The sequence below is a fragment of the Nipponia nippon genome, unplaced genomic scaffold (assembly GCF_047370975.1).
Source record: "Nipponia nippon isolate SJK-2023a ecotype South Korea unplaced genomic scaffold, ASM4737097v1 scaffold_6, whole genome shotgun sequence".
NCBI classification, from domain to species: Eukaryota; Metazoa; Chordata; class Aves; order Pelecaniformes; family Threskiornithidae; genus Nipponia; species Nipponia nippon.
Window position 1 is genome coordinate 29,739,715 of NW_028262380.1, and position 14,547 is coordinate 29,754,261.

General features: G+C 38.3%; 1 protein-coding gene across 4 annotated transcripts in view; it reads left to right on the forward strand.

The window, feature by feature from the left end:
* CWH43 (cell wall biogenesis 43 C-terminal homolog) overlaps positions 1-11,328 on the forward strand; it is a 28,927-nt gene extending 17,599 nt beyond the window's left edge. For 2 of the 4 annotated variants that reach the window (XM_087736706.1, XM_087736707.1), the window contains exons 10-16: positions 67-172; positions 2,777-2,912; positions 4,119-4,268; positions 6,985-7,129; positions 7,784-7,845; positions 8,914-9,069; positions 10,580-11,327. In XM_087736706.1, coding sequence (XP_087592832.1) covers positions 67-172; positions 2,777-2,912; positions 4,119-4,268; positions 6,985-7,129; positions 7,784-7,845; positions 8,914-9,069; positions 10,580-10,667 — 843 coding nt within the window. In that variant the 3' untranslated portion in view covers positions 10,668-11,327. Of the gene's footprint in view, positions 1-66; positions 173-2,776; positions 2,913-4,118; positions 4,269-6,984; positions 7,130-7,783; positions 7,846-8,913; positions 9,070-10,579 lie in introns of all 4 variants that reach the window. The other 2 variants (XR_015699715.1, XM_087736708.1) reach the window with 2 other exon arrangements.
* Positions 11,329-14,547: the final 3,219 nt, after the last annotated feature.

The window sequence follows — 14,547 nt, forward strand, 5'->3', positions numbered from 1 at the left end:
GACTGCAAAGGTATTATATATAAAACTCAAATTGTACTTGACTTTTTTTCCTTTTATTTTTTTGAGATTCCAAAAAGAGACTTCTCTGCTATGATCTGGCCTTTTAGATTTGGATATGACAATGAAGGATGGTCTAATTTGGAAGGATCGGCTAATTTGCTTAATCAGACAGGTAACTTTTTTCCATTTCATTTATATTTGAGAGGGTTCATCTGAAGAGACAGAGGCAAGAACACCTGCTGGGTAACTGAGTCCATTCTTGCATTAACAAAAGAACCTGTGTCTAGTGGCTTTCTCCTGAAATTGTGAGCTGTTCCAATACAAGCACTTCTGTCAAAAATTCATTTGCAGAGATGATAATGTTTTTTAATATATTTTAAAGAAGTTTCTGGTTGGAGGAATCACTTTGTTTATTATTTGGATTTTTTTCTCATATTGCTGATGAGTTACTTGTTTATAGAGAAATTCTTTGCATAAATGAAATAATGATAAATATCCTTTTAGATAAAATTTAATGTATTATAACTTCTCTGTGGTTTTTTTAGATATGAAGCATTAAATAATTCCTAAAGGGTCTGAAATTAAAATACCCTAAACGAGGTGTACAGAGGAGAAATAGACAAGTCTGTTTCCATTGCTGAGCCAGAGCAATGTATAAAAGAAAAATAGTGATTGTAGCTTGGTTGAGTTGTCATGATTTTACTGTAAAGAAGGGTCTCTAACCTGTTGCTCATGGACAGGGTTTTAGTTGGAAAAGTAGCTATAGGAAATGAAGAATTTGGACTAACAACCCTGGCTTTCCTGAGCAGCTCAAGCTTGACAGACCCAAGCAGTGGGAAGGCACTGACACAGGTGCTGGTGTGCAAGCCTTGATTTTGTGGCAGAGATGCTCAGGAGTTAGTGAAGAGGGAACAGGCTGAGTTGTGATTCATTCACTCTCTTGTCCTGTGACCAAAGGTTCAGAGGGCTGAGCTCTGTAGGCTGTCTAGTGATGTGTCTAGTGATATGAGAAAACAACTGGGACATTTGATAAATTGAAATTTGGGGCATTCTTGTACATATGTGATTCCATAGCTCATGACTTATGTCTGAGTATTTATTTAATCTTTGCATATCTATTTATTAACTGGAATGAATGCATTTATTTCTGGTACCTATAGTTTAAATTCATGAATATTAGAAAAAGTGATTTACCCGGTTATGTCCATTGAGCATTTCTTTGTGGTAATGAAGTATCACTTCTGAAAGAAGCAACTGATAAGGCAAAAAGGCATCAAATTCCAAACTATAAATGAATAAGTTTTAATTCCTGATTGCTAGAAACAGTATTCTGGCGTTTTATGTTACATGTATATTGTTATATAAAATACCACATTAACATTTGCAGGAAATGCATTAATGCATTCAAAGTTAAGCTGGTGATTCTTAAATGATTTGTTTGCTAAAGAAGAGTAGCTGATTTTGAGAGCCACAGAGAAAGGAGTGTCTAACTTCATCAGCAGAGGGGTTATCTTTAAAGGCATGGTGGTGTGCATTCCTTGGGCTCATCTCTCTGTTGGAATAGTGAAGATGCACCACGTAATGGCTTTTGTGACTGGAACTCCTGTCTGCCCTGAAGGGAACCAACATCAACCCCTCTCGATGGTTTCAGTCATTGTTTTTGTGGCCAGCATGTATGCTAATGATGTAGAAGCAAAAATCTGGGAATCCACTTAAAAGTACTCTGAGCTACCATTTTCCCTGCTAACATTGCTTTCATAGTGCTAAATAAGACATTTCAAAAGCAAAAAAAATCTTAAGTGGCAAGTGGTACTGGATGGAGCGGTCTTAATCCCTTATGTCGGAAGGCTGTGGATGTTATGGCTGAGGATGAAGTGGTGACTCGATCTGCCTTCTAGAGTAGGAGAGCACTCCAAGGGGGGCATAATCACAGCAAGAGGGGAGCACTTGTTGTGGCTGCAGCCACACCGACCTGCTGCTCAAGCTGAGCCTGGATGGTTCAGCCACCCTGTGGCCAGCTTGCAGGCTCTCACGTTCCTTCAGGCATGGGTGTGTCTTTCTTAGCTGCCAGTTCCTTGAGGGACCGCATAGCTCTTCCTGTAGCCTGCAGCTAAAATATAGGGGAACCTGTCGTGTTCCTCTGACAAAACCACACCTCAGCATGTAAACAGGGAGGGACCACAGTGCCCTGAGAAACTGAGGTGGCTGTGGATGGTCAACAATTCACTAGAGCTGGGAACCCTTTTGTTACCACGCCTGAGGGCTGACGCTAGGTTGCTATGGGCTGATTAACTGTTTTGGCAGCAGCAACCTCTTTCCTCTTGCACAGGACCCATTGGAGCAGAATAGGATTTGGTAGGTGAAGGTAAGTGCAGATGTGCTGTGTAGCGCTTGTTCATCAAGTTGAAAGCTGTAGATTTGCTACTGTGCTGTTAATCTGTGTATGCACATTATGTCTAATGCTTTTGAAATGGTCTGCGCTAGGTATGTGCAGGCCAGCTGTACTGTGCAGTCTCATGTGTGTCTGATTATGCACCAGGGAGGAGGTATGGCATCCAGTCGCTGAGTATCTCTCCATCAAAGACTGTGTGGCCTACAGAGACTGAAAGTTTGGGCATGACTTTGTTGCCAGCAGAAATTTTGTCCTGATTGACTCCTGAAGGGCTTGTGTCCATCCTTGTGTAATTAAAAGGGAAATTACGACTCATTTATATATCACATTTATAGGTCACAATTATAAATTTGGAAATATTTTCTTTTTTCTTCCCCATTTTAGGTGCAGATTTTATCACTATTATAGAGAGTGATGCCTCTAAACCATTCATTGGGAACAACGATCCAACAATGTGGCTAGGAGAAAGACTAGGATTTTACACAGATTTTGGTCCAAGCACAAGAGATCACACTTGGGGGTGAGTCATCCTTACATGCACAGTGACAGTAAATAAATGTAAATACATGACCCAATGCTAACTCCACTACAACGTGGGCAAGGAACAATTGGAATAATAATCACCCTAATCACTTGTTGGAGCTTGTCTTTATGAACACGCTTTGATTCCTTAGCATTACAATGCAATGCAGATGAAGTTTTCTCATTGTTAAAAATGATCGGGTTTTGGTGCCTGCCCTTGTAAACTACTTTGGCTTTGGTGATGCAGAGAATGGCATCCTGCCCCTTAATGTACAGATTTGGAATTCTGGTATTCTAAGTACTATATCTGATTTGCTTTTCTCATAATTTTGTTTTGCACTATGAGAACTTTAGATTTCAGACTTAAAAATGCAGTAGCAGTTGCAATATGTAACTGCACCTGGAGTTACTAGAAATTTTGAATTCATTAAATCCAGCTTGGGCCGTATAGTGGGAAATAGGCATACAAAGGCACATTTGACCAGATTTTTTGTGTCTGATTTTACTTTAATGCTTGACCAACTACCAGTTGCGTATCTTTGAATATCTTTGCCCTCTGGAAAATAGTGGCTTATGATGTGGCTTTTTTTCCAGGGGGAATATGCAGATCTCTGTGGGAGATGGAACTTCCTAGTGATGTTGCAATGGCTGTTTAATTTTTACCATGTGTGAGGGGAATTTAGTAACTTTCCTCTTCCAGAGCCTGTGTCTTTAAGTGATGCAGAATGGGGAAGAAAAGTCATTCTCTGAAACTTTCTTCATGAAATATCTTGAAAAACCTGATGCAAAATGGTTTTAAGGTTGATTCCAAATAGAAGCTGAAAGAATGAGAAATCTCCCACTTTAAAGATGTATTTCTACCTGCTTCTACTTCTAATAAAATACATTTTAATAACTGGTAGTATAAAATTCTGTTTTGTCTGAGGATGCAGATTTTGAAAGGCTTAGTGTAAGAATTCATATATATGGAATGGTATTTCTTAGTGTAGGAATTAATTTGATAATACATTTTTAGACATGTACTTAAGTAATATTTTAGAGGAAAACCTTCTAAACTCAGAAAAATCCTTTAGAAATGGTTTGTGTTCTGGTCTGCTGGTTTAAGTTCAGTGACCATTAGTCTTCTGCTCACATTTATCTGCTTAGTTCACACTTGTGATGCTTGTGAACTGCAAAATGTAACTGTTTCCCTCTCTTCATGTAGGATTATGGCACTATCAAGGTATCCAATTGTAAAATCTACCCATCACCTTCTTCCGTCTCCAGAGGGAGAGATTGCACCTGCCATCTCCATGACTGTCAACTTCACAGGGAAACTGGTTGATTTTGTTGTTGCCCACTTTGGAAATGAAGAGTGTGTATTTTAGTTATTGTTACGTATGTCATGCAAAGGCGGGTAACATAATTGCAATTTGTCAGCTTCTGGGATTTCTTTTGTACCCTTTAAAATCTGCTGCTGTAATACTGGTTCTAGCAAGGCATATTGGAGGAAATACTATGACATAGCTACTGGTTAAAAATTTTGAAGCATTTTTTAAAAGGGACAAATGTGTCATGCAAAACTCAGCTGAAGCTAATATCTGACTTACTAGACATATAAAGATACAGTTCTGCAAAACCACAACAACTAATAGGGCTACAGGTACATCTCAGTGCAGGATAGCATCCTTCTGACTTTCTGCATGTGGAATAGATCTGTTATATTCCACAATGAGTGCAGATGGTTACACTTACAGATAGATAGCATTAATGGATAATTGATGTGTATTGAAATAAAAATTAACAATTCTGAAACCTCCAAGAAAGGACAGAAGAGCAACGAAGCTGGTGAAGGGCCTAGAGCACAAGTCTTATGACGAGCGGCTGAGGGAACTGGGGTTGTTTAGTCTGGAGAAGAGGAGGCTGAGGGGAGACCTTATGGCTCTCTACAACTACCTGAAAGGAGGCTGTAGCGAGGTGGGGGTCCGTCTCTCTTCTCAAGTAACAAGCGATAGGACGAGAGGAAATGGCCTCAAGTTGCGCCAGGGGAGGCTTAGATTGGATATTAGGAAAAGTTTATTCACTGAAAGGGTTGTCAAGCATTGGAACAGGCTGCCCAGGGAAGTGGTGGAGTCACCATGCCTGGAGGTATTTGTAAGTCATGTAGACGTGGTGCTTGAGGACATGGTTTAGTGGTGGACTCGGCAGTGTTAGGTTTATGGTTGGACCTGGTGATCTTAAAGGTCTTTTCCAACCTAAATGATTGTATGAATTCTATGACAGTGTTAAATCAGCAACAAAAATATCCAGAGTCCTTCTGACTCTATGAAACTGGAAATATGAAATCTAATCTCTGGGTTCTGAAAGGAAGAATTACACCAATAACTCAAATATGTGATGGAAAAGATTTCAGTTCTTTATTTTAAAACAATGTCTTGATTACTTGTGTGTAATGAATATTAAAAAGGGATAGTTTTGTGATGCTCCGTGTAGCTGTATTTTCTGTTTTATTTGCTGCAATATCTAGTATGTTTGTGGTTATGTAGTAAGATTTGGACTTTTTTTAATATTTGTTATAATTCATGGAGAGGCAAAATTATGGACTGGATGCAGAATATAATACACAAAGAAGGTGCTCAGAAAGCAGTAGGAATTCTCATTATTTCATACTGAGCTTCCCCATTTCCTTCCCCTGTGCAGAAGCTGTGCTCTAAGCGTGCAAATTGTTTATAGGTTTCCCTTTTACTAAACACATATAGTTGCCAGAAACCACTCCCAGTCTGAACTCTAGAAAGGAATTTCATTCTCTGCCTCACACAGATGATTAGACTTGCCTCTCTGAGGACATTTGTCAAAGTGGAAGAAAACAGCACTGTATTCCCCCCTCAGAGAGTGGTGAGATAAAGATGAAGGAGAAAATAGGAGGAGACTCATGGGAAACGAGTGCAAATTAGATTGTGTTTGGAGGTGAATGAATTTGTAATTAAATGGCACACACAACTGCTTGTTTTTCATCTTTTTTTCATCTGCTGACATAAGCTATAGAATACTGGATAACTAGGGATTTTTTTTTAAAGACTGTTTTTAAAATGTGGGAATATAACAATGCCTGTGTCATTTAAAAAAAAAAAAAAACAACACACCTTCTGGAGAGGTGTAGTTCTGGAAACGGCAGCTAGCTAAGCCTGCAACTTCACATATACCTAGGTCAGGCTTCTGTTGAAATGGTTGGGGATTTTTTGTCTCCTGTCTGCGTGCTCTTTCTCCCTGATGCATTTGCTTTGGTCAGAAGTACTGCTATTTAGAAAGCATAGCAGCATTTAAATTCTTGTCGTCTTTTGGGATTACAGATACCAAAATCAACTCCTTGTCTCGATGGTATTTAGCCCGCTCTACCAAAATATAGAAGAGAACATGCTTTGCACAACTGTTTAAAGTTATTAACATGGAGAATCATAGAGAACTGCCTTTACATTATGTTATGACAAATCCAAGGACAGGGAATGGGATCCAATACAGTATTTTACCAGGCTCCACTTACATCATCACTTCTGGTCAAGTTGAAACTGTTGTGTAAATCTTGTTAGAGATGCAGAATACCTGCCAAATGTCGTTAACTAGTGTTAATGGGATGACATAGCTCTTAAGTTATATTTCATAAATTATGTGACCCAGACTTTAAGACTATATTTACCGTGATCTGTCCATCATAAAAGTTTTGGTAGCTTGTGAGCTCTTTGTTACGCACCACTCTGTGCTAGCACAATTAAATTTCAAGTGCAGGCAGAGGCAAAGCCTCAGATAACCAAGCACGTTTCCTAGTGATGAGATCAGTATTAAAAACAAAACAATAATAGAAAAAGTTGTTCCTATAATGGTTAGAAAGAGAAACCTAATTATGTCTACCACAACCATGTGGCTTTTATTGAACACAGTGATCATTTTGAATCAGTGAGCTTTCTGTAAACTTTCATACTCTCTGACACTGAGCAATGAAAAAGGTGTCAGATTCGTTTGCGGTTTACTATGTTATAGCACAAAGATTCTGAGCTAAAATGGGTATATATTAGAGTCTTTCCTATTTCTTTCAGAGAGGACTTGGACAGAAAACTCCAGGCTATAGCTGTTTCAAACCTATTGAAGACTAGCTCTAAGCAAGTTGTATTTCTAGGATACATCACCTCAGCTCCTGGATCCAGAGATTATATTGAATTAATAGAAAATGGAAGTGTCCAGGTAATGTAAAAATACTGCTTCTTTTAGCAGTTAGAGATAATATATATTTGAAACACTCAGCTTAATATTTCAAATTGGTAACTTAGGCATATAAGAAAACACATGCACATTTTCAACTACAGCCTTCAGCTACCTGACATGTTACAGAGAAGGTGGAGTTACACAGTGAAAGGATAAGAGGCAATGGACAGCAGTCACCACAAGGGAAATGTCAATTAGATAGTAGAAGAAAAAACCAAAAACCACAGTTAGGGTTGTTAAGCATTAGAACAGGGTCCCAGAGAAGTTGTGAAATCTCCATCCTTGGAGATATTCAAAAGTTGTCTACATAAGACCCTAAGCAACCTGCTTGAAATTACTTTGAGCATGGGGTTGGGAGTGGGTGACCTCCAGATGTCCCTTCCAGCCTCTAATTCTGTCATTCTTTTGTTTTAAAACTGAGTTCTGCAGTTTGGTTTTCTGTCAGGAGATGTCAAAAACTTGTCTGATTTGTCTAACAGTGGGTTTTTTCCTTTCTACCTTATTAAAATGTTTTAGGCAAAACATTTTTTCTGCAGCAGGTTTACACATTGGCTCTGTTACCAATTTAAAGCCTACCCATAAGGAGAGCTTGCCTTATTGGTTTGGCTTTTTACTTTTTCTTTTCACTCGTAGGATATTGACAGTACAGATCATGACAGATGGTGTAGCTATATTATGTATCGTGGAGTAATAAGGTATGTTAAAGTGGATCATTTATTCATGGGTTTTAAATGTCTTTATGACAATCAGTTTTACACCCTTCTGTAGGTAATTGTGGAAGAGTCTTATATCCCTAAACAATTATGTATGGGCAGTTAGATGTATCATGAAGTAATGTGGAACATGGATCTCAGGATAAATCAGTGTATTTCTGAATATAATTTACAGAGGCAGTATTACAGGTTTCATCCTTCTGTGTCAAAAGCCTTCAGATCTAGTCTGCTTTGGTAACACAAAACTACTTTTTTCCAAAGCTCTGGCTTTGCAGCTTCATTCTAAAATGTGAAGGCTAAGCCCTAATTTGTATGTGACACAGAAGATACAAATTTTGAACTATGATTGTAGGGTTTGTTGAAGCAAAATGCTGATCTAATCCAGCCAAGCTTTATGCAGGATTTAGTGGAAACTTTAACTGTGTAAGCCCATATTGAAGCACTTTCCTCTCCTGGGACCTATGCACTCCATGTCTTTTAATACCAAGTTGCTTGTAAATCATTCTCTTGGTGATGTACGTACCAGAATGGAATTCAGCTTATTCTGAATAAACTGCAAATTCTGCAGTGTTCATAGGAGTAAAACCAGTAAACTAGATAGCTGTCTTGAGTAACAGTATTGAGTAAAAAAAAAAAGTAACAAAAAACCCAGCAACCCCCCCCCCCCGTTTGCAATCTAATTTTTCTCATTACTCATTCCATTGATGCTTGAGTTCCTTTCTTGAATTTCAAAATCTCTTCAGTGAAAAAAGTTGGTGAGTTTATACCAGCATGCATATTCTAAAACTGTAATTTAAAAAATAAGTTTCTAGATCTAGATATTTTTGTTGTCAAACGCTTAGGCTTTCTCAGTTTTTCTACTTGTGACATTGTGTTACAATGCTCTCGTTTATAGAGCACTTTTAAGTTTTTTGAAGGTGAGATTCACAGAAATGGAAAGTTATGTTGATAGGTTAAATAATAACTCTTGGAAAAAAGAGACATGAATTAAGAATGTGGTGAAATTGCCTTGAGTTATTTCTTCAAATTAACTCTTCTTGTATCTGATAGGTTGGGCTACGCCCGCATATCTCATGCTGGTTTAAGTGATTCAGAAGTCCAGATGGCCAAATTTAGGATCCCAGATCACTTGGATAGCTACGTTGACAATGACAGAATTGTCACTGATCCCAGCCAAGTTCCTGAGGACATCCATTTCAATCCCAGGTCAGTGTATCTCATAAGAAATTAAGGGGCTGATGCACGTGACATCTTGTAAAGAGAAGTCTAAGAGCAAAATTGTTTTTAAAGTGGGAGACACTGGTCAGTACCAAACTGAGCAGATTAGGAGGCAAGAACTTCTGATTTGTAATTCTATTTTTTCTACTGACTTGGCATGTGCCTTGGGAAAATCACTCTGCTGTGTCGTAGCATAAATTGAAGGTAATGCTTATTTCACGCAGGTGATTAATTTCTGAGATTGTTTGATAGGGATATTTGCCAAGTGGTGTGGTGACTCATTTTATAGATGATTAGAGATCTCCCATGTTTGTGTGCATTTTTCAGGATTGGGGTCTTAATATACTGTTACTTAGATCAAAAAAACCAATATATACATTAAATACTCCTTGCATAAGCATTTTAAAACATACTGTATAACTCAGAGGACAAATGCCTGAGGCATGTATGTTACATATGTCAAAACAAAAAAAGGGCTAGGTTTTCACAGAAGAAGTTATTTATTTCTAGAGTGCTGTCATTTTTCTACTGGCATTGCGTAAGGAAGAGAAGTATGGAGAAAGGTATTTATTCTACATTGAATATCAGTGGAAGAGTCATGAAGTTTCAGATAGGTGTTGCCACAGAGAGACAATTTCCAGCAATGCCATATTTACTACTTCTAACATGCATAATACAGAATATATTAATTTCTTATATACACCTAACAGTTGAGCTTACTCACTTTTCATTTACTACTCAGTCACTGGCTTCCTGTCTAAGCAGGAGTTTGCCCAGTCTTTTCCACATGATGAAACTTGCCTAAAGTTAGCGTTCACATTCAGATTTTTCTCAGTTGATTTCAGCACAGAATATTTTTCTTGTCCTGATTTCTTTTATGTCTGCCTATAAGCAGAAAAAAATTATAACCTTTAGGAATAAGTTTAACTTTTTGCAACTAACTGAAGGTGCAATGGCGCTGCTTTTAACTGCTACTTAGCACTAATATTTTGAAAAAGTAGTACATTTTACTTTTGTAAATATATCTACCGTAATAGCCAGCAGTCAAAACTTTCAGATTTAAATATGGCATGAAGAATTACAATTTTCACCATAATTTTCAAAAGTAAGATGTGCAATATTAACAATAGGGTTGAGTATTTGGATACTATGGAGGGTTAAATTATATCTCCACTGAAGTCAGTAGAAAAAACTTAGAGCATAGGATTTAGCTAGATAAAAGCACTGCTTGCCTTTGTCAGCTGGAGTTCCATTTATGAAGTGCCTATGGCATTAATTCAATCAGTGTAATTAAATGTCGCCATTATCCTCAAAGACCTCTAGTTAGATAGCGTACATAGATTATGATTTATATGTAAGTAGGGTTGTGGCCTGTTTCTGAAATAAACTATCCGGAACATTCAGAAGGAGTGTTAATTATACTGTAGTAAGTCTATGATTTAACTGCATGGGTTAAATCATGTCGTAATGGTTTTGCTTTGTTGAATATTTTTCTTAGGTTTGGATCTTATAAAGATGGACATAATTATGAGCATATTCATCACTTTCATATGAGCACTCCTAAATATTTTAAACAGACAAACTAGAATGAGAAAATAGCATATCATTGGGACCAACAAGGAAGATTTGTTGGTTGAAACTGAACTGGCAGCCAAAAAGACTACATTGTTTAAGGGTGAGCAACTTCCATGCTGCATAACACTGTGAATGTCTGCATAATAGCTGGTGACTCTTTTCTTTAATGAGTCATCGCTGTGAGAGAGGGAAGATGCATGCATTTTGATAAACCAGTGTCTACCTGGGCCAGATGCCTGCTTTGTATGCAGCAAAGCAAGGGTGGGAACTTGCTTTGGCAATAACTTCAACTTTTTTGAAGGTATCCCATATTGTGCTGTTTCAGAGTTGAATATATCTGTCCACCTTTTCTTTAGGGTCCAGATATGACCCCATTCCTCTCCTAGGAGCTCACTGGAACAATCATGAGCAAGGAGTTTCAGCTGACTTCCACAATTTGATGACTGAGGCAAAGCAAAATAATGTGGTAGTGTAGGTAACCTGTTGATATATGCTGCACTTTGTAGTCCTGCTGCTGTTGCAATAAAAAGGTTGGCCTTAGGTTTTTCAAAATGGGAATGGGACTAGTGTGTTTCTTCATTGGGAGATATGCAGTAACTGTGTTTGAAGTGTGCGCGTTGTTTACTTACTGAAACAGTATTTACATCTTCTGCTATTCCACATTTTATTCTTAAATGAGTTTTATTAGAACAGTTTGCAGATGATTGATGTTCATAATATTGGAGAAAAGGCTGTGACTTTTACAGACTTTTTCTTACCATGACATTAGACACTGCAATGCTTTTACAAAGGGAAGAGTAAAGTACCTCGGAATAGTTATTGTTATGAGACACTTAACACGCTGCAGAAGAATTTAAAAAAAATCATGCTCAACATGACAAGGGTTCTGAGAAGGGAGAAAAATTGATTGTAATTTTTATTTAAAATGAACTGTAATAAAAAAAAAAAAGGATTGTTCCTTTGCTAGCACTATGCTTTTTAGTGGGACTAAATAGAAGTGAGGCTTTTTTTGGCCAAGGCAGTGAACTACCTACTATGTAACACACATGTAACACAATGTAGAACGTGTTTTCTCGAGGTCTCTTGGCAATGTCTTTTAACTCCTGATCCTTCAGTATACCTGCAGAGGTTCCCTTAAACAATGAGCACATCTTCAGTGTTGGCCAAAGGAAGTTTTGTGCTTGTGAGAAACATTTTAGATGGTTTATTTAAATGACCCTCTCAACTTGGAAACCATGCTTGCGATGTTAGTATTTAGTACTGTGTGTCTTTCCAGTAATACGTAAACATACTGTAGCTGAAAGGAATAGGACACGTTGCAGGAAAGAGGTGGGGTTTTTTTCTCCCTCTCATTCTCCACCATGTGCTTTTGAGAACAGCATGAGCATACTCAGTTTTATTGTTTCTCTGTGTAAGCAAATACAGGATAAGCCTTTACACAGGGTTTCTTGTTCTGTGGAGTCAGATAACTTCTGCCATCACCAAGCTTGTCACTTTATTCTGGTCCTCCCTTGTTTTTAGGACTGTGTTTCTGAGAGTGAAACACTTCACTGATCTTTGTGGACAGAGGATATTTGAAAGGCACTTGTGGAATACATAGTCACCACAACTTCCTCTCAGATGGTATTAGAAAGCCTGACTTTGTTAGCTACAATTAACCATCCATTGTTGAACTAATTTACTTCTCACCTAGAGGTGCTGTGTTTGTCTTTACAAGCCTAAGGAAGTCTAATTAAACATACCAGTTTAGATATCCTTTAGGAAGGATTTGAAATCCTCTGACCTTGTTCTCTGTGTAACTCTCCAGCAGGACGGGATAAATTAGGTTTTGGAGCGATGGGAGTAACTTTGCACTTTCAGCAGTTTTCTCCTGCAAACACCAGTAGCCCCTGTCTCTCTCTTCTCCCAGCCTGCAACAGCAGCTGGCACTGGCACCAACACTGCACAGCGGCTCTGAGTATCCTCGCTTCTTTGCAGCATGCTCTCACGCTAGCTCTGACGCACGTCCAGCCACAGGTTTGCCTTTCCCTAGCCTATACAAAACATAACATTATCTTGCCACATTACTTAACATTCTCCACAGGCTGACTCTGCAAATCCCTTGTAATGTGAGCAGTTAATTCATGTGAGATACAGGAAATGATATTTATAAACATAAAAAGCTTGAAAAACCCTTATTTTTTTTAACAATTAAAAAATAGAGTATTTTTCAAGAAGTCAGACACCAAAGCGTGACTTGCGTAACAGATCAGACTATATGTCATCTCTGTGTGTCATCTTCAAAGTCTGTGAGCATACTTGGATGGATTTTCACAGGATTTAGACATGTTCGCCCCATTAGAAGCATTCACGTAGACGTTGTCAAAATCTAAAGTTTGAATAGTCTCTTCTTCTGAGTAGCTTGTGTAATTTAATGTTGGTGGATCCATACCTCATAATGCCTAATATCAGAAAACACTGTCTGCAAATGTAATGAGTAGCAAGTATTTGTTGACATTTGCATTATTTTATCAGAATGACTAAGAAAAACTACGACCATGAACTGTTTCTATACTGCTTCTACTACTGTGGTTAGAATTGGGAAGCTAAAACTACACTTTATTTGTCCTTGAATCTGGACATTGATCTAGTTCCCTGTATTTGACTGGTTTAGAAAAATGTGCAGTACCTCTCTCAGTTGCAATCACTATGTTTCAAACTATGTAAGAAATGTGCTATAACAGGTCCTGCTGCAGGGGTGTGTGACTAATGTTGCCGTTTTCTAATCGTACTCTCTTCATCGCAGCTTTCAAAAGATAGTATGTTATGAGACAAAGAGTTTGTGGATATCTGTAACTATGCATGCAGAGCCAGCATGAAAAGATAAAGTGTGTAAAGTAGACATTGTTTTCTAAAGGTTTGAGGTTTTCCTGGTGGTAAAAGGTCTAGATTATATATATCTGACTTGTAAATAATATGTATTCTGTTGTATTCTATCCTCTCTGACATTCTGTGTGGGTCAGTTAAAGTTTCTAGGAATATACAGGAAGAGACAGCAGTACATTAGGAACCTACCAGTCTGTATCTCAGAATAAGAAAGAAGGACCCTAAGTTACCTGTAAGAGAGCAACTTCTGAGAGTAATTGTACTGGATTCTTCAGCAGGGTGGAGACTCAAGTCTCCTCCTACATATATTCCTGCGTTGGGGTCTGGACTTAAGCATTTCTATGTGTATTGTAGGCTCGGCTTCAGGAGCAGTGGCTCTGGTGTTGTCACAGAGCACTCTGAAACCTGGGAGCTGCAGTTCAAACCTCTGGGGCTAAGAAGGACCTGAAATTTTTATTTCCCGTCTTCAAAAAGGGTGTCACAGCTACAAGCTGATTAAACAAAATTTGGGCACACCCTTTGGTTTTGAACTGGAGTTGATGTTACTGAAACAAATTGGGTGCAGCTTAAGTGTGCAGGTGACCAGCTTCCACACGTCTCACTGAAACAGAATGCCAAAAACGTTCAGGGTCCTCTACCGACAGTGAGGGAGCCTTGTGGCCCCAGACGAAGGTGCTGGTTGTTTTGATGCACCTCCAGGGTACAGGCAGAAATTCTGAGCTGCTCTCTTAAGCTTGGCTGCTTAGATCTTCCTAATTATGAATTAAGCAGAATTTTTTTAAAATTTCCAACGGAAGCTGAAAAAAACCATAAATCCAATTTAAGGATTTAAATATGAGCTACCAACAGCCCTGAAACGTGTTTTTTCTCATGTATGTAAAATTACGTTTGTTTGCAGCATACCACAGAAGGACCCTTAGAGTCAAAGTCACACATCTGTGGAGCAAGCGCAACAAACCAAACGTTTTTACTTAAACAAGGAGCATAGTATGAGTCCATGCGACAGGGCAATTGAAATGAGCTGAA